A 24,547-nucleotide genomic window follows, 5' to 3' on the forward strand; every position below is an offset into this window, starting at 1 on the left:
TCTTCCGGTCACGTGTAGGGGAAGGAGGTGGCCGTTGGGCGGCGAGGCGGAAGTGGGTGTCCGTGCCCGTGTGCGTGCTCGGCCGTGAGGATGCGGGTGAAGGTGCTGAGCCGCAATCCCGACGACTACGTCCGGGAGACGAAGCTGGATCTGCAGCGCGGTGAGAGCAGAGGGAGAGATGGAGGGAGGGCGGCTCTGGCTGGGCCGCCATGCGCTGCTCGGGGGCTCCCGCGCTCCTCCTATGGCCGCGGGGTGCGAGCGCTGCGCGGCGCTTTCTCGTCCCGGTTCTGGTTCTCGTGGGGCGCCCTCAGTGCTGCGTGGTTACTCATAGGAACGTTTTGTACTTGTTGCTGATTCTTTGCTGGCGCCTCATCGTGCAGTGCATCCTATACTAAGATTGGCAGAGTCTTGCTGGTTTTACTGGCGCTCTTTCGCTCTTTTTTTTCCTGGTATTTGTCACAATTCTTCTTGCGTGATCACACCTTTTCACCTCTGAGATGTTGAAAATGAGACACAACTTCTCCTTAGTGTGAGAAATCAAATGTGTAAAACCAGCAGCCCTTGTCAGAAGGAGCAGGACCATATCTCCCAGTACTTAAAAGGGGATTATAAACAGGAGAGCAGTCAGCCTTTTACTCAGATAGATAGTGATACGGCAAGGGGGAATGGCTTTAAGCTCAAGGAGGAAAGGTTTAGGTCGGATGTCAGGGGAAAGTTCTTTACAGAGAGTGGTGAGGTGCTGGCACAGTCTGCCCAGAGAGGTTGTGGATGCCCCGTCCCTGGAGGTGTTCAAGATCAGGTTGGATGGGGCCCTGGGCAGCCTGGTCTAGTACCAGATCTGGAGATTGGTGGCCCTGCATGTGGCAGGGAGGTTGGAACTTGATGAGCCTTGAGGTCTCTTCCAACCCAAGCCATAGTATGATCTTGGGGCTTGGTTTTATGCAGCCATCTTAAGCGAGATGTTAGGCCCACAGCAGTTTAAAGTGCATGTACTTTGTTGGTTTGATTCAGAGATAAGTGGCTGTGCTGTCATACCAGTTATTCGTAATTATTTCATTGTGGCTTTGTAACTAACACACTGAAAAAGATTAAAGTCACCAGCTGGGACAGGAACTTAACACATCTTTATTTTCCTGGTGTGATTAGTCTGTAAGCTGTTAAAACAAATTCTCTGTCGTGTGACAGGGTGGTACACAATTCAATTTCATCATATTTCAGAGGTTTTAGTGTGTGTCAGATATCCTTTGGAAGTCAGCAGGCTGAACTAGGGATTACTTTCTGGTGCATGATCTGGTGTCATTTGCTCCATTGCGCTTTCAGCCTTTTTGCACAAACCAGAATGGAGCAGGTAGCACCATAAGCACCCTGTCAATGCCCGCTGTCTTTCCCAGTTTCTTGCTAGGTGTATCTGCATGGACAAATGCAGGGTGGCCCTTAGTATTGGGTGTAAAAATCTCAGTGTCCCAAAAACTCCCCACCTGGCAGGAAAGTTAATGGGAAAAGTTTTCTAATTCAATTCACCTTGACCTACAGTTCTTATTGCATTACTTATGTCTGTGTTACTCTTCTTGCAGTTCCAAGAAACTATGACCCTGCACTGCATCCATTTGAGGTTGCACGTGAGTACGTCAGAGCTCTGAATGCAACAAAGCTGGAGCGGGTGTTTGCAAAACCTTTTCTAAGCTCACTCGATGGCCACAGAGATGGAGTTAATTGCATAGTCAAACACCCCAAGAGTTTGTCTACAGTGCTGTCTGGAGCATGCGATGGAGAGGTAAGCAGTAGTTAGAAACTTCAATGAAAAGGTCTGTTTCTTCTTTTTCACTGTTAAATGCTCCCTACTTCGTGGTTTTTTTTTTTGTTTTTTTTTTTTAGCTGTGATATTACCTTTTGTTCAGATGTGACCTTCTCTCAGAAGGTGCAGCTTGCCCAGTTCAGGACAGTGTTCCTCAAGCTGTAGGTTGTGACCTCCCAATGCATACAGAGTTTAAAACAGCTTTAGGCAGCAGCTCTCAGCAGTGAGTAGCAGCAGTTCCTCATACTGCAGCTGTGAATGTGGACTATTTGCAGCCTGTAATTGTTTTTCTTCCTATTCTGCACCTGCATCCCCTCCAGAGAAGGTGAGCTGCTGCAGTCAGAAGATTACATCAGATAAGATGTGGGAAGGGATACACGATCAGAAACTTTGTGGAATAGTATAGCATATTGTTTAAAAACAACAACAACAACAACCACCTCTTCATTTGCTTGAAATTTTAAATAAATATTTAAAAGTAGCAATCAAGGATACTTTAAGAGTCAGCTACAAGGGGGGAGGGAATTGCCTGTCTTCTCTGTACTCTCACACACTTCTTCATTTGATAAGGTTTGTATATTTTAAAGAGGTATTCTGGGTAGCTGGCTGCTTTCTGCCTTTTACAGAATTTATGCACGTCATGTGGTGGTGTAGGGGAACTTCTCTTTTTTTTTGAAGAGATGGGAAATATATTTATGTGAAACCAGACTTCTTATCTGCTGGTAGAGCAACTGCAGTACTGAGTGCTGACAGTACATGGAAATGGAGCTCCTGTTTCTTTTTTTTTTTTTTTTCCTAAATGGGCCCAATTTCTCAAACTGAAATACTTGTGGAAGCTGGACATCTGTATAAAATGAACTGCAGCAACTGGACTGAGAACACTTTGTTGCAGAGGTTATTTTCTTGTATTTTTCACTTTAAAGAGTTTATATTTGCTAAAACTATGATTGCTGTTGTTTCTTAGCAAGAATTCTAGTTCAAAAATAGGGGAATGTAAAAATAAGTGTACAGTCTAGATGGGATAAGAAGTGAAAAGTTGCACTTCAGAATTTTTTTTCAACAAGGGAATAAATAATTTCAGCATTATAAAATCTGGTCGTTGTTCAAGCCAGCATAGGTAGTTTGTTTCAGCATGTGTGAGCTCTTGTATTTGAGTTACAGGCTGTGGGGGGGGGGGGGGGGAAACTTAAGAACATACAGAATACTCTTGCTTTTTTGACAGGTTAGAATTTGGAACTTGACCAAACGACAGTGTATTCGTGCTTTCCAAGCCCATGAAGGCTTTGTTCGAGGCATGTGTGCTCGTTTCTGTGGTACATCATTCTTTACTGTAAGTATATTGTTGCTCCTTAATGTAGTTTAACACCTGTTCACCGTTTGTTTTCCAGTAGGCAACTTCTCTTCTGTACAACACTTAACAAGCACCAATTCTGAAGCTATTTATATTTTATTCAATTTGTCTCTGAACCTGACAATTGCTTCTGATGAAAATGCTTTTTGGTGCTGTGTTATGGGTGTAATTGAAGATTATGGAAGAAATAAATAGAGATAATTGCTAGAGGATAGCCATCTAATTACATTTTGAGTAAACTAGCTTTTGTTAGAGCAACAAGTATATTACATTTATTGGAAGATGTATGAGTATTTACTTTTCTAAATATTTCTGTAGCCTGTCGTTAAAGATAGGCAGGTAATTCAGGATGGCTTCCATTGGATAATCATGTTCAGTAAGGTTATGTGAGTAAGGCTTTATTCATTTGCATTAACTTCATGTAACTGAGTTGCACGCAAGCTGTCTGAAAGTAGTGAGTCTTCCTGTTTGGATTAGAACAATTCTGTGATGATAAAACAATTAATTTCTTTAACACTGTAGAGTGCTGAGGTTGTATATCTTTTGAGCTTGACAAAAAAGAAATTGCTCGCCTCCTCCCTCAAGAGCTATTTTAACTACTACATATTTATCTCTTCTGAAGTAGATACCAGGTTATGAGGACACCAGTTACAATGTCAGGAATATCTCAGCAGGAAATTCTTAATGACTCCAAATTACTCTTTGTCAGTCAATCTTTCTGAAAATTGAGAGAGGGGAGGAAGAAACAGAAGTAGCACTGTCAGAAGAGGAAGTTTGACTTGTATAGTTAACATTTTTGTCTGCTTCCCTGGCCCAGGTCACTGTGCAGCGATGGGGAAGGTTGTTTCAGCATAGTGTGAGAGGCGGTGTGGTGTTAGGCACACGCAACTGGAGCACCTGAACTGGAGTGCCTTACAACAGTTTAAATGCTAATCAGATGATTCCCAAAAGATAACATGGAGTTCAAGGTGCCATCTGATTAAGAATCATGAAACATAGCCTGACATAACTAGTTTCTCTTTACAGCTTACTTTTTCTACTATTCAGTGCTGGAAGCGTCTCCTTTAATAGTTGGAAAGTATCCACAGTGACAACTAGATCATAGAGGATTTTTTGGGAGCAATGCTTAGATGGTTTAAATAAAACTTAATTTAAAAATCTTACGTGTTTCAATCTTAAATTTTTTTTTGTTGCTTAAAAAGCAATAAAAAGGAAATTGCTCTACTGCTTCCACAGGCAGGCTGTATATAAGCAGCAGCCACCTGGAAGTCAATTTCTCTCTCACATTTTCTTATTCCTCTACCTCAGTTTTTATTGGTGATATTACGTAGCACAGAATACCCCTCTGGCCAGTTCAGGTCAGCTGTTGTTTCCTCCCCTCCTTCCCCCCAAGTCTTCTTGCAGTCTTCTGCAACCCAACCCTAGCCTACTTGCTGATGGGAGCGTCAAGGATGATAACAGTGCAAGCACTGTTCAGCAGTAGACAAAACACTGGTGCTGCCAGTACTGTTCTTGCCACAAATCCAAAGCCTGGCACCATATGGACTACTGTGAAGAACGTTAACTTTATCCCAGCCAGGCCACGTATAAACTTCATCAGTTCTTAGTGAAGTATTATGACAAGTGAAACCAATTTTCTTGCAGGTATAAAAGTGAATGGTGAACAGAGAGAGCACTTTATTTTTGTAAATCTAATAATCCATTCTAGTTTGCAAAGTTCCTCATATTTAGTTGCACAGATGTCTGGTGAATATATTTTTGTAAAATGCATCCTTTTTTCACTCTTTCTAGGTTGGTGATGACAAAACTGTGAAGCAATGGAAAATGGAGAGCCCAGGATACGGAGAAGAAGAGGAACCAATTCATACAATTCTTGGAAAGGTAGTATAGCTAAGCATTGATTTCCCACATTCCTTTTGAATTAAACTGAGTCAATTCTTACCTAGCTTTTGGAGAAAAGAAAAATAGGTTGATATCACCTGTTATCACAGTGTGTTGCAAATCAAATCTTCATCAAATTTTGTAATGACCCTTTTAAAGTACCTTCAAAATTTTATTCTAATTTATATTTAACTAGAGAGGAGTATCTCAAATGTTAGCAGACTGCTTAGTGCTGTCTGTACTAGTCATCACTCTCCTGGGAACAGATCAGATCTTCTGTAGTTGATTTCTGTTCAGCTGTGTGTTGTAAAAACTTATTCTTCAATAAATAATTTTCTTTTAATGCTGTATCTTACAGCATTTCAAAACAGAGTTTTGGTTTATTTTTGACAAAAGCAGATGAAAAAATGTATACTTCAGCACATTCAATTGTTCTTAAAATTAGTTTATCAACACTGAATGCTTTTTATGAATAGACAACTTGAAACTCTATATCTAGTGATTATGTCTCACTTTCTGATTGAAAATTTGTACCCTTAAAATTCCATTTGCTTTGAAGTTAGAAGCCCACTTACAAAGCGTGGCTAATGCCCATCCATTGGAAGCTAGCAATAAATGCATGCATTTCTGTCTTGTAGACAGAAAGAGGCCAGAATGTCAGCCTTTTGTAGAGCGGTACTCCTAATAAGACTCAGTTTCCAGCAGGAACAGTAACTTGGTTTTCAGTTATATGAACAAATAAAAGCATGGCAGTGTAACATGTAATGATCAGAAAACACTTACTTATACATTTGGTTTTGTAAGCTTTTTCTTTTTTCCACTTTACAGACAGTGTATACAGGAATTGATCACCACTGGAGGGATGCTGTTTTTGCCACCTGTGGCCAGCAAGTAGACATCTGGGATGAGCAAAGGACCAGTCCCATGTGTTCTCTAACATGGGGTTTTGATAGCATAAGCAGTGTAAAATTTAATCCAATTGAGGTAACTTTTTTGTTATGTATTGGAAGTCAGTATTTTTCTTTATAAGCATAAGGTCTAAACTGTCTTAACATTATCTTTAACTGCTTTTTCCAAACAAACTTCGTTATGTGTTTCAGTGTAATGTGTAGGGGGCTTTATATATGTGTTTTCATAGGCATATTCTGTTAGAAGGTGGTACTGCACATTTATCTCCATCATTTCATCCTGTTGATGGGGGAGAAAAGAAAGCAAAGCAGGGAGGGCTGTGTTCTGCCTGCAGCAGTACATATCTGTATCTCAGTTACGTGGCTTAGTGTTTGTGAGGTTGTGGAGCTTTCATCTGTGGCGCTTGTGGCAGCAACTTTTCCTCTTGTGGCAGAGCAGCAGCCTCTAATCTTCTGCAGCAGGTCATGGAGTGCTGAGGCTGGCTGCACTGGTAGTTGAAGTCAAGTCTGTTAGAAAGTGTTACTTATCAAGAGGGCTGGGTGGATTCTGAAACTTACTGGAAAAACTATTTAAAGTGTTCAGAATTAGCTGCACGCCAAGAATGGTAATATATTTACTTGAGTGAAGGGAACTGCTGTTTGACTACCAGCTCAGTGAAATAGGTATCTGATATGAGTTATTGCTTACACTAGAAATTCTTAGGAAACAATACATACTGATCATTTATTTATTTGTTTATTCAGACATACCTTTTGGGCAGCTGTGCTTCTGACAGAAACATTGTGCTGTATGATATGAGACAATCAACTCCATTAAAGAAGGTATGTTCTCTGAATTTCAACAGAAGCTTCTGGCAGTAATAATCATAGTGAACATGAAATAGTCTAAGTAGCGCTAAAGGTAGAGAAAGCAAAGCTCTGTGATCTCATTGAGTTTTCATCTTTAATGTGGAGTCTTTTAACTGAGTTTGAGTAAATTTTGAAACTTAAACCATGCAGACTTAAAAGAGCCTTTTCCTGCATTGAGACAGGCTGTCGTGCTCACTGCATTGTAATTCTTGATAAAGTGCCTGACCTGACAGCAATTTCACAATCAGAACTTCATGTTCTTGTATTGCATTCTCTGTACGTGTGATTTTTTTCTTTCTTTTTTTTTCCCCCTCCTTGCCAGAAATAAACAAGGTAATTCCTAAGGCACTTTCTTTCCACCACTAGAGAGCCTCGCTCTGCATGTGGAGGAGTCTTTTTCTTTTTTGTGGAGATAAATCCTTCTCTATGTATGTACTGTAAACATTTCATAGCCAAGTTCTCAGGACCTTCATAATGCTGTCTTGTCTTAATAAGGACTCTTTTTCTTTTTTCTCCCTTGCTTAATGACTAAGCATATCTACAATCGGTCAAAAGTAGAAGGCGACTGCTACAGGTCTAGATGGTTCTGAAATGCTATTTAATGTCTTCACAGTGACACGAATCACTCTCAGCCCAGGTTTCCATGCAGAATGCCAGAACTGTACAGAGGGTCCTCTTCTTAGGCTCTCTTTTAGTTCCAAATGCCACTGCTGCAATGAACTGAGTGCTGTAAGTTGGAGAGAATAAATTATGAAACAAGATACAGAGCAGGGACCTTGACCAAACCTGACCCCTTTTGAAATAGAAGCTGGATTTCCTAGAAATATTAGAGCTACTTTGAGCTATGATTTAAAAGACTTATTTTACTTGTAGTCTGCTTCAGTTAGTTTTGTGATCATTTTGCAGTGCCCAGAAAACTTGAACAGGGAAAAGAACCCTCTTAGATTGTTTGCTTCTGTAATAATTATATATCATTTATATTTAAAAAAACAATAATGGAATTTGAACCAATTCTAGTGTACAGACTGCTGTAAACACAAGGTTTTTCATTGGCCTATCCTTTCAGTAAATTTCAGCTCTCAGAATTGAGGTCAGTTCAGACAGCTGATGATTGCATTCTGCTCTGGATGCCTGTAATTTCTGAAAATTAGTAGTATTTTGCAGTACAGACTTCATATTGGGCAGAATAACATCACCTAGGAAATGAGGATTTATGGAAAATGTGAGTCATAAGGATATGAACACACTCAAAGGACACAATCCTTGTTTTTTGTGTAGGTTCGGTAGAGGCCATCAGTATTACATTGTGTTCATTATTTAATAAATATAATTGGTAAAACTGTATTTTGTTATACATATGTATATGTGTATTTTTTGATATGGTAAAGTGAGAGCAGAAATACTTAAACTTCAGGATTTTCAAGTAGGGTTATGGCTGGCCTGCAGTGTTACAGAAAATGATCTATTTGTTCGTAAAGTGCCCCATAGTTATACATCAGAATGTTATAATAGCTTTGCAGATGCTGGTTCAGAGCATTAATTAATGACAATATTCTCTGAAATACCATTTCCCAGGCATGTTTGTTTATACAGTATTTAACAGTATACATTAATGTAGCTGTAAATATGATGAAGTCAGATCTTTAAGATGATCCAGGTTTACATGTTAGTTTCTGGATAAATGACTGATGAGAAGTACTTGCTTTCAAGATGGCTTGTAAAGTAAAATTTAGTTGCAGTGATCGCGTGTTGAGGGGCAGGAAGTCTTGAGTTCCAATCATAGTGCTGCTAAATATACGTCTCCTCAAGTATGTTGCTACTGGTCTACCATGCTTATGTATCTAGAAGGTGTTTGCTTATCTCTTGTGGTATGAGAAGCTTTAAAATATAACCAGTATTTTACTGTCTGCAGCAAGGTATCAATGGGTAAATGTCTTTCAGGTTATCTTGAACATGAGGACAAATACACTCTGTTGGAACCCCATGGAAGCTTTTATTTTTACTGCAGCAAACGAAGATTACAAGTAAGTGTTATCCTGCTTGTTGATAATCCTGATTGTGGTATGTTGTTCAGTCTGCTAGTGACTTATCATCATGTTAAAATACATTAAAAAAAAAAAAAAAACCACCTATGTAAACTGTAAGTTTGAACATTTAAGTAGTAACCCAGCAAATTATAAACTCAGTGACTTAAAAAGGGAAAAAACAAACAAACAAAAAAAACCCTACAGAACAGACCCTACAATTGGTACTAGACTGCCTGTTCCTCTTCCAGGCAGCCTGTGCAATTTACAGAAATACAGTTTTAACCTATGCAAGCATAATTTACAATAGGACCTGGAAGGGAAATAATATTGGTCCAGTCTGAGGCAATCAGTATAAGTGTTTATTTTCTTACCAGGTCTTGTGAAGCTTGATATATTGTACCAATCACCTATTTTGATGAGAACATCTCTTAAAATTAATCTTTTATGAAATGGTTCCAAAGACTGCAGTGCTTACCCTTTCAGTTTCTCAGAGCTGTTTTTTACTTCTGGGCGATACTGTGCATGTGAATAGCTAATCTGCTATTGAAAAAGCTGCCTCTTCAAAACTAGGCCACTGCAAAATGTGCTCTGTATCCTTTTTTCCAGGAAGTCAGTGATCTAACAATAGATCACTGCTTTCTTTTAGAACATAGGATTTTTTATCACTTATCTTAAGGCTGTTTTTCCAAGGAGATAGAATCTGGCCCAAACCTTGAAAATTGACATTGTACTGAAAGTATTACTTTTCACCTGTTCTGGTTATGGTGTGATAAGGCTATCTAATCTATTTATACATCGCTGTTTTCCCTGCAGTAAGCTAAATTTGGTAGCCATTAAGGTAAATTCTTCTCTGGTAAACTGTGTGCAGCGTGTATCAAAAACATGCATGAAGTGTTAGCTGATTACATGAAGTAGCAGTTTTGAAAGTGATGCTAGCATACTTTTTCTTGAGAATTCAGGAGGAGGAGGTATAGTTGCCAGTAAGTAATTGAGTAGAAGACATTGAATTAATTCCAACTATGCATTCATCTGTTGGAAGGAGGATGAAAAGCTTACTGCTAAATGTGAGAATTTTAGTATAGTAGTTTTATCAAATAGTACACTTAAAGCTAATTTAATTAAATGCTTTGTCTGTAATGCACCTTTATTTATTGGTACTGGGCAAATAAATGATGTATGCAGTTATTACACCTTACTATGTATCAGCAGGTTTTGTTGATTCACAGGAGTACAAGTAAGCCTGAGCTGTGAAGTGCTTAACAGCAAACCAGCTGTGCTCCAGCAGCTATGTTAATTTTCATTTTTACAGGCACTGTAAATGGTGCGGGTCTTCAGCTCTGCTGACGTAGCGTCTCTTTGTGCTGAAGGACCAAGCTTTACTTGGATTCCTACAGTCAGTGGTTGTCTGATACAAAGACAACTAGGCTATAGGGAAAGGTGCCAACCAAACAGGAATTTCGCAGCAGACATTGAATTACCAGGAGATTCTAATATGGGAAAGTCTAGAAACCTAGGAGTTGATGGGCTTGACATGATGAGGATAACTGATTGAGAAGTGCTTGTCTGAGTTCACATGATATATAAGAGGAGGGAGCTGAGAAAGGCAGTGTGGTAGTTGGACAAATAGGCAAAGTCAATGGCCCAGGGACAGATGCTGTACGGAGTGGTAGAGATCTTTGTTATTTGAGAGTGAGCAAAAAAACCCACCGAGGTCTGCTTCAGCCTCTAGTTATTAAGCTTTTTTTCAGGCTCTAAGCACTACATCGTTCTTTCCTTTCATTTGTTACTTGCAGTTTTGAAGAATTCTCTCTTGAGGTTTGGTGTGTGCATGATTAAAGCAGCTGTTAAGCAAAAAGAACTATTCACTTTGGAGTTGTTTGGATGTTAAGCAGTTGATATGTTTATTCTGCAGCTTGTATACTTTTGACATGCGCTACCTTACATCACCTGTGATGGTGCACATGGACCACGTGTCTGCTGTTCTTGATGTGGATTATTCACCCACTGGGAAAGAATTTGTTTCTGCCAGCTTCGATAAGTCTGTCCGCATTTTTCCTGTAGACAAAGGTCACAGCAGGTGAGTGATTTTACAACTCTGTCTTGTTCTCCTGCACCTCAATAATCCACAAAAGTTCTTAGTTCCTAACTTTGCTGAGGAATTCACTTGCAGTGGATCTGGAAGCCTTATTCTGTATACAGCTTGACACTAACAGGTCATGTAACCAACAGCTAATTCTGGAATGTCTTAGAGTAGAACTTGTATTTAATAATTAACTGTACTTTAGCTATTTTGTATTAAAATTACAGTGGAGTCCTATTGGTACAACTTCTGAATTATGTTATATTTGGCTTTTTTCTTCTGTTTTTTGTTTTCTGCTGCATAAGTATCCAGGATGGAGGCTATGTGTCTAAGAAAGCATTAGTTACTTATATAGAAGACCTACTTCCATTGCTGTGTGTGATACCACTTATTGTATACTAAATTTATCTTTTCCACTATGCATGCTCTATGAATTTGTACTTTTTCCATGACAGCTTTCCAAGAAAATGGAGCATCAGTTCTGAACTACTGTTCTTATGTGTAGTTTTTTTTAACCAAGATCAATCTCCTTTTCTTTCCCGGTATATCTGTCTACAATCTTTATAGGTCACTTTGTACTGTGTCACCACCAAAGTTCACAGTGCCTTACGATATTGTAACATTTGGTTTTCCAGCACTGTCTTAATCCTGTATGGATGATTAGTAAAGATGCTGTGAAAATCACTGTTGTGGATTCCCAAGGATCAGTATGGAATGCTTTTGTGATCTAATTCCATGCACTGCAGTACAGAGTGTTCATACTTTGTTAACCAGGTTCTGAGTCATATGACAGTGCTGTGAATACAGTTCAGTTTGAATTAGATTTTCATGTATTATTTCATAAAGCAATGTTTTAAATATTTTGCTGAAGTTCAGATTGAATCTGTTTTCGTTATTTTCTTTTTCAATTTGGTGAAAATCAAAGCAAGTTATCAGGTTGATCTGGTATCATTTGTTCTTCATAAACCCACCTTCATTATTCTCTGTCAGCCTTTTGGGTTTTTTTCTCTCCTTTATTCTTTTTCTTTTACTCTCCTTCCACTGTCTCCCCACCTTAACCTCGTCCCCCAGGATGGTTTAAATTTCAGGTGTTTTAGAGGGGATGGGGAGTGCTGAGTATTAATTGGGAGGACTGTGTCTTTATTTTGGGTTGTTGTAATTTTGTATGCATTACTTAACGTGTCTGTATGCTCCTGTACCTCATTAGAGATTGAGAAGGGCTGTTGTTGTTTTCCTTTATAACATAACCTATGAGTAGTTTTGTTTTTCCTGTCCTGCAATACTACTTGAAATATAGTTAGGCAGTGTAATGCCTTTGTTGTTTTTTTTTTTTTTTTCCACTTTTCCTACTTTTCTACTGTTAAACAGCATGGTTAAAATCTGCTCCCCAGGTTTTCTGTACTGTGGAATGTTCACAGGAGGGGTGATAGGTGTAGTTAAATCACTTCATTGAAATAACAGATCCCATAATGCAGCAGTAAAAGAGTTAAAGGCTTTATTCCACATTACAGCAGGTTGTTAATAAGGAAGACATTTTTCCTCTTTTTCTCATTCTTTTTCCCTGAATGAAACATTTTCTCTTCCTCTCCTTTTCTCTTTTTCTGTCTTTTTCTTTGACTGCTATAAATCCTAGTGGGGAAGAGCCTTTCAAATGAAGAACTTAGCTTTGTATAAGCTGACTGGGGCATTCTGGGACACGTAAAATTTGCTAAAAGCTGTACTCTTTGGGACCAGCATAGTTGAAATAAATCCTGTGGAGGGGTAAAAGATCTCCAAACAGAATGTCTGATCCATTTTGGGGAAACAGGGGTGGCGCTTAAGGGTATTTATGAACAAGAACCCTGATTGGGTTCCTATTCACTCAGACTTTTGATCTCCCACCAGGCTGAAATTGAATCTCCTAACTTCCACTGCTTTGTATTTAAAAAAAAAAAAAAAAAAAAAAAAAAAAAAGGCAGTTGTAAAGTTGTATAGCCATGAGAAATAACATATATTAGGAAGCTGATTTCAAGTCAATAAATGCCTGGTAAATGGAACTTGATGTCTGTGTGGGCTTTTTTAAATGACGTATTCAAGTTATTTGGCCATCTTCTGTGTTTTTCCTTTCTCTCAAAATGGAATTTAATCAGTTGTGGTGAAAACAAGAGAAGGGAGAGAGGCTGAAAATTCCGGGAGGAAGGGAAAAATCCTGAATTCCTCAAAGGTGAATGAAAAAAAATGCATTACTGAGCCAAATATTAAAATGACAGTAATTACAGGAATGCTTATGGAAATGCATATGTGCTTACACAGTATTAAACCTTAATGTCAGTAAAACCTGATGTAAGCATCGGTGTTTTTGGAAGGTACTTGTGCAGAGTTCTTTGCAGTGTTCCTGTAGTGTAGAGCATCACTTGAGTGTGAATTACAGTGATGGTTAATGTTACAAAAGCTTACTTAGGGTGATACATGGGTTATACGTTCTTCTCACACTCCCACACTGCCCAGATCAAGCTCAGTCTAGTTGTTCATGGCTTCTGAATATTGATTTTGTATTTCTCTTCCACTACTATTTGGGTTTTAAAGCTAACTGGGTAGAGGGAAGGGGATGGTCTCAGCTGCAGTGCGTGACTGATGAGCCACAGGGGTTGGGAGCAGTGGGTGATGCTGTGTTCTGAAAACTATTTGAAAACAAAAAGTAAAAACTTATTCTTTTGTGAACAGAAAATTCTGCTATTTGAAAGGCGACATTGGTAGGAAAAGAGATAATAAACCATTAAAAAATGTTTCTCTTTACTTTAGAGAGGTGTATCATACAAAGCGGATGCAGCACGTCATCACTGTAAAATGGACTTCAGATAATAAATACATTCTGTGTGGCTCAGATGAGATGAATATTCGTCTGTGGAAGGCCAATGCTTCTGAAAAACTGGGGGTGGTAAGAGACTTTTTTGCTTTTTGTTATCACAAGGCTGGATGTTTGAGGTGGTTTTTGTTATGACAGCTGGTTAGCCTGTTCAGCTTCTAACACTTTATTTCTAAAGGAAAAATGTAAAGTTGTAGCATGACTTGTATTTAATTTGAAAACTAACATGTGCAGTACAGCTCTTTGTGTTTACTGTGGCTTTTAGTAAGATTGAATGCGCTTTTATCACTACACAAGGTAGCTTTTTCATCTTGTTTAATTTTAACAGTAATGAGTTCTGATGTTTTTTTTCTTGATGCTACAGGTGAGTATGCATAACCTTGCACTAAAAGCAGTACATTTGAGTTTGCTACGTGTAATTGTCTACTAAAGCTTAAGGTTACTGCTTATAAAAAATTTTGACCTGACTGACTCATGTCGAATCCGTGCCACCATAAGCATATGCACTGCTGCAAGTAAACTCTACTACAGTGCATAGCTGAGATGGTCATTAGCTTGTGTAGCTCTCAAATATCAAGCGTGTGAGCTAGACTGAACTCTATTTAATACAATTATACAATATAGCCAGTTTGGTTGAAGCCTTCCTAGTAAGAGTGGACTTCAAGCTAATTAGTTGCATATCTTTTCAGTTACACGTGTTGAAGAGGTTATTAGTGGACAAAGCTAAAATGTTCTGTTACAGTTACCACTTGCATATATTCATTCACACAGCTGAGTTAAAGTACTGAGTATTGAGTTTAGAGAGAGAATTTGATGCTTTGTCCACTGGAAGTAATGCCTTCATGTAGCTTTATGTTGTCAAGGTACCTTGGGGTTGCTTACACTGCATTTTCTGAGCTCATCAGAAAAAGCAAAACTGTCAAGTAATTCTTGGAGGAATTCCGGCTTGATCTTGTAGAATACTGAGGTGGGAGGAGAGGGAAGCTGGAATTCAGGGAAGAATATTGTACTGTTAAAGGGACAGGTCTGTTCCATACAGCTGTTTGTGTGGGGGGAATGTTGAAGTGATAATGTCTGCAGGGAGGGAAGTGAATCTGGGAGGGGTGGTGGGTCAGTGGGAGCACTGAGAGTGCTGGGGATGCAGGGTGGATTGGGAAAGACCATGAGCTGCTGTGCACTGGGGAAGATTGCATATGGAGCAGCGCAGCTGAAATGACGAGTGTGTCCCTAGCCATAGCTCAACATAAGCATTCAGAAGGCTTGTTATTTTTTGTCATGCTTGCTATAAAGTAATGGGGGGGAAAAAAGCCTTTATACCCTATACAGCATGTGTGGTTACAGGCTGTTACATTTAAGTTGGATTTCTTTAATGGACTAACTCTGTGTTTGGGATGCTATTTTTTTTCTTTCTGTTCTGAACTGATTCTTGGGATTTTTTCCAAGTAGTGCTTTAGTAAAATATTTAACATGTAAATATCAGCTTTGTACTTGTGAATCTCAAGGGCTTTGAAGAGCTTGTTCTGGACATTTTGATATGAGTTTTATGTTGAATTTGTTTAGATGGTGCAGTACTGGGCAAGACACGTTACCTGCTTTTCTGTTGGTGTATGTGTAGGCTCACAAGAACACCCTTTTTACAGGGTTAGCTGAAGTTTTCTCTCATTAATCACAGTCTTCATAGTTAATGCAGAAGGACCATTCTGTCTCTCTAACATGCTGTTCCAGAACAGAGTAATCTGTGGTATTTTTACCACGCATCTTTATTCTGTAACCTTTTTGTGATGGACAAGTGGGTAAAAAGAATGTCAAAATAGCATTTTTGTATAGAATGATTACTAACATTTTAAAATAAAAACAAAATTCAATCTGTTGACTACTAGATAACATCAGCTCCTTCCTATGGAAGAATAAGGATACTTTGCTTTTAGAAGTATGTGCAAAACTGACTGCTTAGAGTCATAGAATCAGGGTTGCGAGAGACCTCTAAGATCCTCCAGTCCAAGTGTCCACACATCGCCTGTATTTCCCACTTAAACCATGTCCCTCAGTACAACATCTAAACATTTTTGAGAACTTCCAGGGACTTCTGTGTCACAGGAATACTATGTACCAAAGGGACTACAGCACTATAGTCCAAGTACCTGAGAAAATGACATTCTGTCCTCTTCTGCAGTATTTGCATCAGTGAGAACTGGCTGTGGATGGGTCTAAAAAAGGCACTGCCAGTTTAGACTGTCAGGTGCTGAGTATGTTCTGCACGTTAATGCTCTTGTTCTTTAACCTGACTCTGAATTCTATGCATGATAGGCTGTGCCTGTTTTTTAAGTATACTGCTGCTATTTGGCATACCTCAGAGTCTGCGTGTAGGGTTGAGTTTGGCCGACAACTACCAAGATGACTGTCAGTTATCTGTAACGTGTAGGATCAGTTGCATGTTTCTTTCCTTCTTTATTTTTCATTATCTGTAACTGAAGTTACCATTTAGAATAAGCATCGTGTTACCTTGCAATGTTGAAAAACACTTTAAGAAAGCAAGACTACTCAGGAAAACTTCAAAGGAACAGGTTATGTAGAGCTACTCTCATTTCAGATGGATGGCGCTGATGAACTCGCGAAAATTATATTATAATTAAAAAGTGATAATGTTTCACAGCCCTGTATCTTGTGTGGAAGCATGCTCAATCATTATATTGCTGAAACCTTGGATTAAAAAATTATAGAATTTTGAATGTTGAAGTAGTTACTGTCTGGAGCTGCTATAGCTGCTGTAAAAATGCATGGCAGCAGTATGAAATCTTATTTTTCACACGTTTGGAGATTAATTATAGGTGTGAAGACTTAGGGTGGAGTCTTTATGGCTTATCACTTTCTTGGATATAACTTCAGACTATCACTTGGATGCAGGCAGCAGTATTAATTCTTGTCCATCTAGTTGGGTTGTTCCTGACTTTGTTGCAGGTGTTAATGGCTACTTATCAGATTCCGCTGTTTTTCTTTAGCATCTGCTCTTTGTTGGAGGACTGGTGTTCTTATCTTCACAGACATGTGCTCACTCAGTTTATAAATGTCCAGCTCTTCCATAGTCAGTGCCTATTTTTTGAACATTTCAGATATTCAAGCTGAACATTCAGTAATTCTGTCGGAAGTGTCAGAATGTGTCTTAAATGCTTAGTTGCTTGGTCTGCTATTTTTCTTAGCTGAGAAGATTTGATTGAATGACTCATCCAAAGGTCACAGTGTTTCTGATATAATGCCAGCATCTTGAATACATTGCATTTTGAGATGGATTTTTTTTTGGGGTGCGGAGGGATAGCAACCAACATCCTGCAAGAGAAACAGAGAAGGTAATCATCAGATGTTGTGTTCTTTGTTGGGAGTGTATTCTTACCTGGAACTTCACGGTGCTGAGACAAGGGAGTTAGACTGAATACAGTATTTGGGTTGTGACTGATGAACATTAATCCAGTTGGAGAGTTGTACTTCCTGAGCAGTGGCTACCCTAGCAGTCATCAGTTCTGACATGCATGTTTCTTTAGGTTTTTAATGTATTTGGCATTGCACTCATTATTTAAAATCAGTGAAACACTGAAATAAGAACCCGAGTCTCTTAAGGAGCCAGAGGCACCACTCCACTCCACTCCAGTGGAGTCTCCACTCCACTGACAATGAGTTTTTATGCAGGGGTAACAAACCCAAATCTCTCTGTTGAGGCAATTGCAGAAGTTGCTTTAAAATAATATGCAGTGCTTTTTTAATTATTATTTTATAAAAATTGCTTTTTTTTTTTTTGTTTTTTTTTTTTTTGTTTTCCCGGTAGCAGTGTGAAGGCAAATAAGATTTTATAAGGTTTTGTTTTTAAAGCAGTAACAATGTAGCTCTGCATGTCCTGCAACAAAAGGCCCAATTTAACAGGAGTTTTAAGGGTACTGCGAACTGTTCAAATACTGTACATAAAATGTGATGAGTTTGTGAGGCTTTTGTGCCTGAAGTCTTGGAGAGGGCTGGAATTTCTGAAGAAGAGGAATACCTTTGGATTGGAGGAAAAAAGTTACAAAGGTCCTAGCAAAAAGACTGGAAAAGCAGTGATAGAGTAAGTTTCAATTAGTAAAACCGTAAAATAGCTGAGGATTAGACAGTGCTGGGTCATTGGAGAAGAAAACTTGATGCTTGGGAATGATTTGTATCTCAGTAAGCATAAAACTAGTGTGAAAAAAGGGTGTAATAGAAGTGGAACAGAGGTTTTATACATTCTTACAAGACGCAGAAATAACAGCTTTCAAGTATGGACTGAATGAGATTGGAGAAAGTACAGTTACAAGTCTGGGTTTTGGTCTAGCAATGAGCATAAGCAGGAGAGCATCAAAACAGTCCAAGTAATTGTATATCCTTTCAGTCTCCCTCTGGTATACGGTTCTGTTTTGTGAGATGGGGCTGATAACAAGCAGCACCAGTATTGTGTGACAAGGCATTCTCTTCAGAGTGATTTTCCTTTGTGATTCAGTGCACACGTAGCTCCATCCCTCTAGCTACGATTCTGTGCTCTTCACTTCTATGTTACCTTTCTTTTCTTTTGTCTGCTTAGATGTTAAGAAGCTGTAAGGTTTTGATTCAAGGGAATAATGAGTAATAAACTTCATAGCAATTGATTTTAGAGTATTTGCAGCATAGCAGTTGGAGAAATTACAAATAACAAATTACATTGTGGGGAATTGCTGGGATATGTTTGCAGTCTAAAAATGTTTCATCTGTGTTCTATCTGCCTTAACTTAGAAGGGCAATCTGGACGGGAGAGATAAACAGCAACTTCCTATTCCCCTGCTGAATTAGAGGAAACTAATAGTGCAGAGTTTTTAAATACTGTGATACAAATGCACAGACTTAAAAGAAGTATGACTTGCTAAAGGTGACTTTAGCTCTGCAGTCAGGGCTCTGGAAAAATGCTTACCTTCCTTCTGCATGGAGGGGTCAGGAAATAACCAGCTTCTGTCATCTGCAGAGAGAAAAGAGGGCATGGTTTAGTGAAGCACGTATTTTCCTATTGCTGGCAGCTCGCACTTCAGGGCTCTTCCTCCCTCTTTTCACTGTGTTTGCTGCATAGCAGTGCTCTTGTAGCAGCACAAATCCTTGCATACGCATGATTTCTGATTTCTCATACAGGGAGGGAATTGGATGTTCACTTCAGGATATATGGAAAAAGGGTCGTAAGTCATCTGAGTGTGTCTCACTCGTGATATGGAAATCCCAATATTTTATTTTTTTAATGCTCTACAGAGTGTTATAGTTCCTGTAAACAAAATCTTGAATCCTGCTACCTTGTGTTGCTGCCTTCATGGCATTTTTCTCAGCTCAAAGCATATGGAAAGCAGTGGTGTCTTCTTCAACTGTCCAAGATGGCCTCTGCAAGAGAGAAATTGGAATTTGGCACCTTACTTCAGTCTGCTTTCTTGGCTTGCTAGTATTTTTGGCAAATAGACACTCGTCAGTAATACAGGGGTCTTCTTGCTTTGTTTTCTTTTAGTCATCGTGTGGATGCATAGCCTGGCATATTAGGCACTGCCGTTCAGTAATTGAATGCCGAGACACCAGCTAGGTGCATTTCTAAAAGCTGTATTTCACACAGAGATGGGAAGAGACTTGGGTATATCCACTACTTAATCTATATTAATTTTTTAAAATAAGGTATCCTGGATGTATCTTTAATCTGCAGATTCACCTCTTGTCTGCAGAATCACTGGAGTTATACTAAATCTGCAGCGATTTGCTCTTCTTAAATTAAAGAAATATAATTGAATATAATTAAAATAAAAGCTCTTTGATTTTGATTATGTTGGCAGTTTTGGGTGGAATGGGAACACCTGGGACTCATTGAGAGAGAACTAACTCTTGAGGTTGGCTCACTGGAATGAATTTTGCTAAAGAGACTGGCTTTATTGTATTAGAATTGAGGAATGTATTCACCTGCAATTAGAGAGGTTATGATCAATGTAGGTAAAGCAGAAGGGTTTCCATCTGTGAATAAGATGGTGTGGGCAAATGGAGATTAAAAGTTAATACTGTGATACTTGAGTAAGAATTTTGAGTGACGAGCAACTCTCCATCTGATACCTGCTTTGTTTTTGTCCCAGAAGAGAAACTGCTTTGCCATATTTTTGAGTTATTGCTAACAGATCATTAGTGATATTTTTTTAACTAAGTTGTATGAGTATAATATATCCAGAATTTATGCAATGTGATTGAAGTCATTTCTAAAGGTGACCTCTGGAGTAGAGAAGAAATAGCTGATTGCTAGTTTCAAAAGGGAAAAAAAAAAAGTATGCTCCATAATGGAGGTGAAATTCCCACTTTTTTGTGTAATAAATTGGGGAAGGGTTTGTTGTTCTGCCTTTTGTGTCTGTGTTTGTCTGAAACTCAGGTTCTGTTTACTCTTCATAAAGTAAGAAATCAATGCACTTAAGTCTATTGCAGGGACTGATTAACAGAACTCTGAACTACTTACTTTGTCCGTAAGACTTCAGGTGCAGTTAGCAGTGGATTCAGTGCATGGGGAAGGGTAAAAGACTTGTGCTGCTGCTTGTTTGAGAGCACAAAGGGTCTTTAGATGTCTGAAACAGTGGAGCTCTGTAGTGTCTTCACAAAATACAGGTAGGAAGGAGAAGACAGGGCTTGTTACAGTAACATATCTACAGCCCAAGTGACTTGTGCAGTACAGGGCTTTTCTTCATACATCTTCGCTTGCTGCTGTGGTTCAAGTCCATACGAATCCACAATACTTAGAAACTGCTATTCCTTGTGAAGCAGTGCATGCTTTAAGCAGAAACATTGCAGACAGTTTTTCCTTTTACGAAACAAGTGCTAGGAGCAGAGGAAACATGCCTAGGTAAAAAATAAAAAGTCCTCCAGAGATTAAGCTGCAAGAAAGACACTTCTGACTTTCAGTGTTGTTAATGGTGGCTTAGACATAATTTTAAATGTGGATACAATTTGTCTTTTGGGGGTAACATTGGCATTCCTGTATTTCATGTTTGTGATACAAGCTGGAATGCCCTGTGTACCATATAGGCAAGTTAATACTTGAATTTTCATATGCAACGTGCTTCCTAATGGATCAAGACACCATGTAAGGTTTTGGCCATGTACAGATCTGTCTGCAAAGCAGTTCATGAACACAGTTCCTCTTCAGCTTTTGTACTTATACTGACTAGCAATTGAAACCTGCAAATCTTAATTTCACAGCAGAAGTTACACTGGTTAGGAGAACAGCAGACTGAGCAAGGAAGTTTTACCCTATCAGCCTTTTCTATTCTTCCTTCCTTGTGTAGAGCACATTAAAATCTTGTTCTGGGAGAGTTCGGTTACTGCTCTGAACTTTGAGACTGTGATGTTTTATGTTTGAACAGTGAGTCATCATTGAAGTTGCTGGTTTTAATGTTTATCTACTGTAATTCCTAAATAGCTGTAAGCACTAAAACTTGCTAGAAAGAAGCCATTTGAATTAAAAGTTCAAACTGCTTTTTAGAGAAACCTGGAGTCAAGTCCCTGTTGTTTTATATGTTTACCTGTGTTGTTTTCCTTGTAGCTTGCACCACGAGAGAAGGCAGCTATGAATTACAATCAGAAGTTGAAGGAGAAGTTCCAGCATCATCCACAGATCAAACGCATCGCTCGGCACCGTCACTTGCCTAAGAGTATCTATTGCCAAATCAAAGAGCAGCGGATCATGAGAGAAGCTCGGCGGCGGAAGTATGTCTTCCACCTTTGTTTTATCTTTGTTTTAACAAAATGTTGACAAAACTGGTGCTGTGGCAGCAGTGTATGGGAATGTGTGAGAGGAGCAAGTGTGAGCTACTTCTAGCATCTGAAAAGGGACCAGGAATCAGTGGATTGATTAACCTGTGATTGTAAGAAAAACACGGACAAATGCCAGCATCAACAAGGAGTGGCTGCTTCCCAGTAGTTTGCTGATGGACCAGGAGTGAATGTCATGTTATAAGGAGCTACAATGCTCTGCTACTGTGACATAATGCAACACTGCAATGGCGACAGAACAGCCTGTCTGGGGGGATGTTTCGGGGGTTTTGTGGTTTTTGTTGCTTTTTTTTTTTTTTTTTTTAAAGTCAGACTCTAGGATGAGTATTTTCAGTCATGTGGATCATTGTCATGTATTGGAGCAGAATATGGCATACTTCACTGTTAATTTCATAGCTGGAGTAAAAACAAAGGTGATGGGTTTTACTCATCTTTCTCAGCTGATTTACAAACTTGAACAGCAAATCTTGCTAATACGAAGACCAAGTAAGCTGTGCTCCCAAGAAAAGAGTCGATTTGAAAGACTATTATGGATTGCCTGATTTTAAGGGTGCTTAACAAAGGTGCACTGCTCCTTTTCAAATGGGGAGATGTGTTGGTTTTAGTTAATAAAAGTAAAACTGTTATTATTGTATTTGAATTTTAAGATGTCTCCACTATTCGCTTAAGAAGCTGTTGTTTGATAAAACTTTGTGCTGACTACTGAACTGCATTTTTCTGCTTTCTGTTTCTAGGGAGTTGAACCGTCGTAAGCACAGCAAACCAGGATCTGTGCCAGTGGTGTCAGAGAAGAAGAAACATATTGTGGCAGTAGTGCAGTAATTGTTTTCACATATACAAAATGTTGCAATGAAAGAAAATGTCACAATTGAATGAATACACAGTACAAAATATTATGGGCATTGGTAAGACAAGTGTATGGGCTCCAGAGATGTTGCTTTTCTTACAAGCATAAACTGATTCCAATTTGTGAACTCATTGCCTGCTTTGGCTAGTCATAAGAATTGGCCCTGGAATCATTTATTACCAGTCTGATGTTACTGCTCTAACTCTGTATTTCAGTGGAGCTTGACACTTCTGATGTGAGCAGATAGCTTGATCACTGGTGTAGGATATCAGTAGTTCAAGTTCTATGCTCTGATACCATTACAGCAAAATAAAATTGAAATTGATACAGATTTTTGAGAGGCAGGTAACTATTCTTTACATTAGAACCATAAAACCAGTTATACTTAGGGAAATTTTTGACAGAAACCTAGTAAAATAATAAATGACCTTAATGCAATCGAGTAGGTCTTGATTATTCTAGTTGGCAAATATTCTGCTTCCTATTTATTGCAGCACAATGTATTGTTTCCCTTTTATCTAAAAGAACCTCTCTACAAACAGTTGTTTTGTTTTGCTCTTAACTATTGTTATGACTTGACAAAACTTCAAAGACTGTTAAAGTTACTAATGTTAAGAAGAGCATAGTTGAATAAGTCTTTTTGTATTAATTAAAGCTCTCAATCTGGATAAAGATGGCACAAATTTGTAACAGACAAACTTTAGATGAGACTTAAAATAAGTTTCATATTTGAAGTTTATATTAAAAAATAATAATAATAAAAGCTTTACATTCCCCAAGGTACCAGTAGCCTGGAGGGTTTTGTTTGCTTGTTTGTTTTGACTGGGAAATGCTTTGCCTCTTTTCCAGTGAGGCAGATTTGGCTTTTTGCTAGAGTTACTTGGGTACTCAGAAAACTTCTGGAATTTACTGGGTCTTTTATTCTGTAACTGTCTTGCAGAAACGTGACGCATTTAGTGGCCATGAATGTTGCTTAGCATTTTCCATGCAAAAGGAGGTTTTCCAACCTTTTACTGCTATTTGCAGTCAGTAACTGCATTTCTTCCAACCCTCTGACTTTATTACCAAAAGTAATGAATTAAATTATAATAACCTAAGTTTTTTTCCTCTTTGTAATTACCATACTGAGCGCATTTTTTGTTTCCTATACTGGTCCTAACATCCATAGGTGTTTGTAGCTTTTACTCTTTCACTTGTTTGTTTCAACGCTGCTTGGGCAAAGTTCCTGGATCATCATGATAAAGTGATAAGAGGCCATAATGTATCCTTTACTCTCTGGATCTCTTAACTTATGGAGCTATGCAGGAAGAAAAGCAGATTTGAAGAGCTATAAGTAGGATGATGAGAAGCAGTGGAACAGATCAGGGAATAGACTGATGCTGGCTGAGTGCCTGCTGCACTAATACAGTGTGCTCTGTGCCAAATAGTTTATTTCCTTCCTGAAACATTGAGAAAATTTAGGGAGATTGTGTGATCCACAGCACGGTTTGTGAAACAGCTGTAGTCAAGTCCAGAGCAATTTGCAAAATCAGACTGATATTCTGGAATTAGAATTTTCCAGCCTTAACTCTTCAGGTTGAGTTGATGTCGTTGGTTTTTTCATTTACTAAGTCATGTTAACTTCTGGTGTGAACAGGCTTTACCACGTCGGGTTCACTAGCTTTGGTGCAAAACTCTGAATGTAGCTGGAGAGGTTTCAGTTTGAAGTTAGGTTTGTCACAGCATGGAACTCTGCTGCATGGCAGAACTGTGTCCAAAGCATCTCTTTATGTTCAGAGTCCTTTCTGTGCTGTTGATTTCAGACAGGCCCCCAAGTAATGCTACTAGTAGGATCAGTAAGATCTTCCTGTTTATCCAGTAAGATAACCATAACCTCTCAGCTTATCAGAGAGATTGGTGCTGTACTGAGAAAAGAAATTTTAAAGATAGCAAAGTACTCAGAGGCTATTGCATTTGGATATGAATTCCTTTTCTTTTTCAAGTTCTGTGAGTTTGGTATTATGCAGAGATCTTAGTCTTGTCATCAAATATATTCAAGTGGGGCACCTTCTTTTAACATTCTAAGGTAAAGCCTGTGTTCTGGAATGAGGTGTTCCCATGGCTTCACATGTTACTTGAAAACAGGGTAGGTGTGGTCTGGGCCTTTTTGACAGGAGGA

General features: G+C 38.8%; 1 protein-coding gene across 1 annotated transcript; it reads left to right on the top strand.

The window, feature by feature from the left end:
• Positions 1-32: 32 nt before the first annotated feature.
• Positions 33-23,172, top strand: DCAF13 (DDB1 and CUL4 associated factor 13). The gene is made up of 11 exons (XM_042869831.1): positions 33-160; positions 1,575-1,774; positions 3,018-3,125; positions 4,938-5,027; positions 5,856-6,011; positions 6,680-6,757; positions 8,726-8,808; positions 10,724-10,888; positions 13,673-13,808; positions 21,313-21,476; positions 22,277-23,172. Exons 1-11 carry the CDS (start codon positions 91-93, stop codon positions 22,362-22,364), a joined length of 1,338 nt encoding a protein of 445 aa, XP_042725765.1. The 5' UTR covers positions 33-90; the 3' UTR covers positions 22,365-23,172.
• The last annotated feature ends 1,375 nt before the right edge of the window (positions 23,173-24,547 follow it).

The sequence above is a fragment of the Lagopus leucura genome, unplaced genomic scaffold, assembly GCF_019238085.1.
Source record: "Lagopus leucura isolate 7727_CA_CO unplaced genomic scaffold, USGS_WTPT01 Super-Scaffold_100002, whole genome shotgun sequence".
Classification (NCBI taxonomy): domain Eukaryota; kingdom Metazoa; phylum Chordata; class Aves; order Galliformes; family Phasianidae; genus Lagopus; species Lagopus leucura.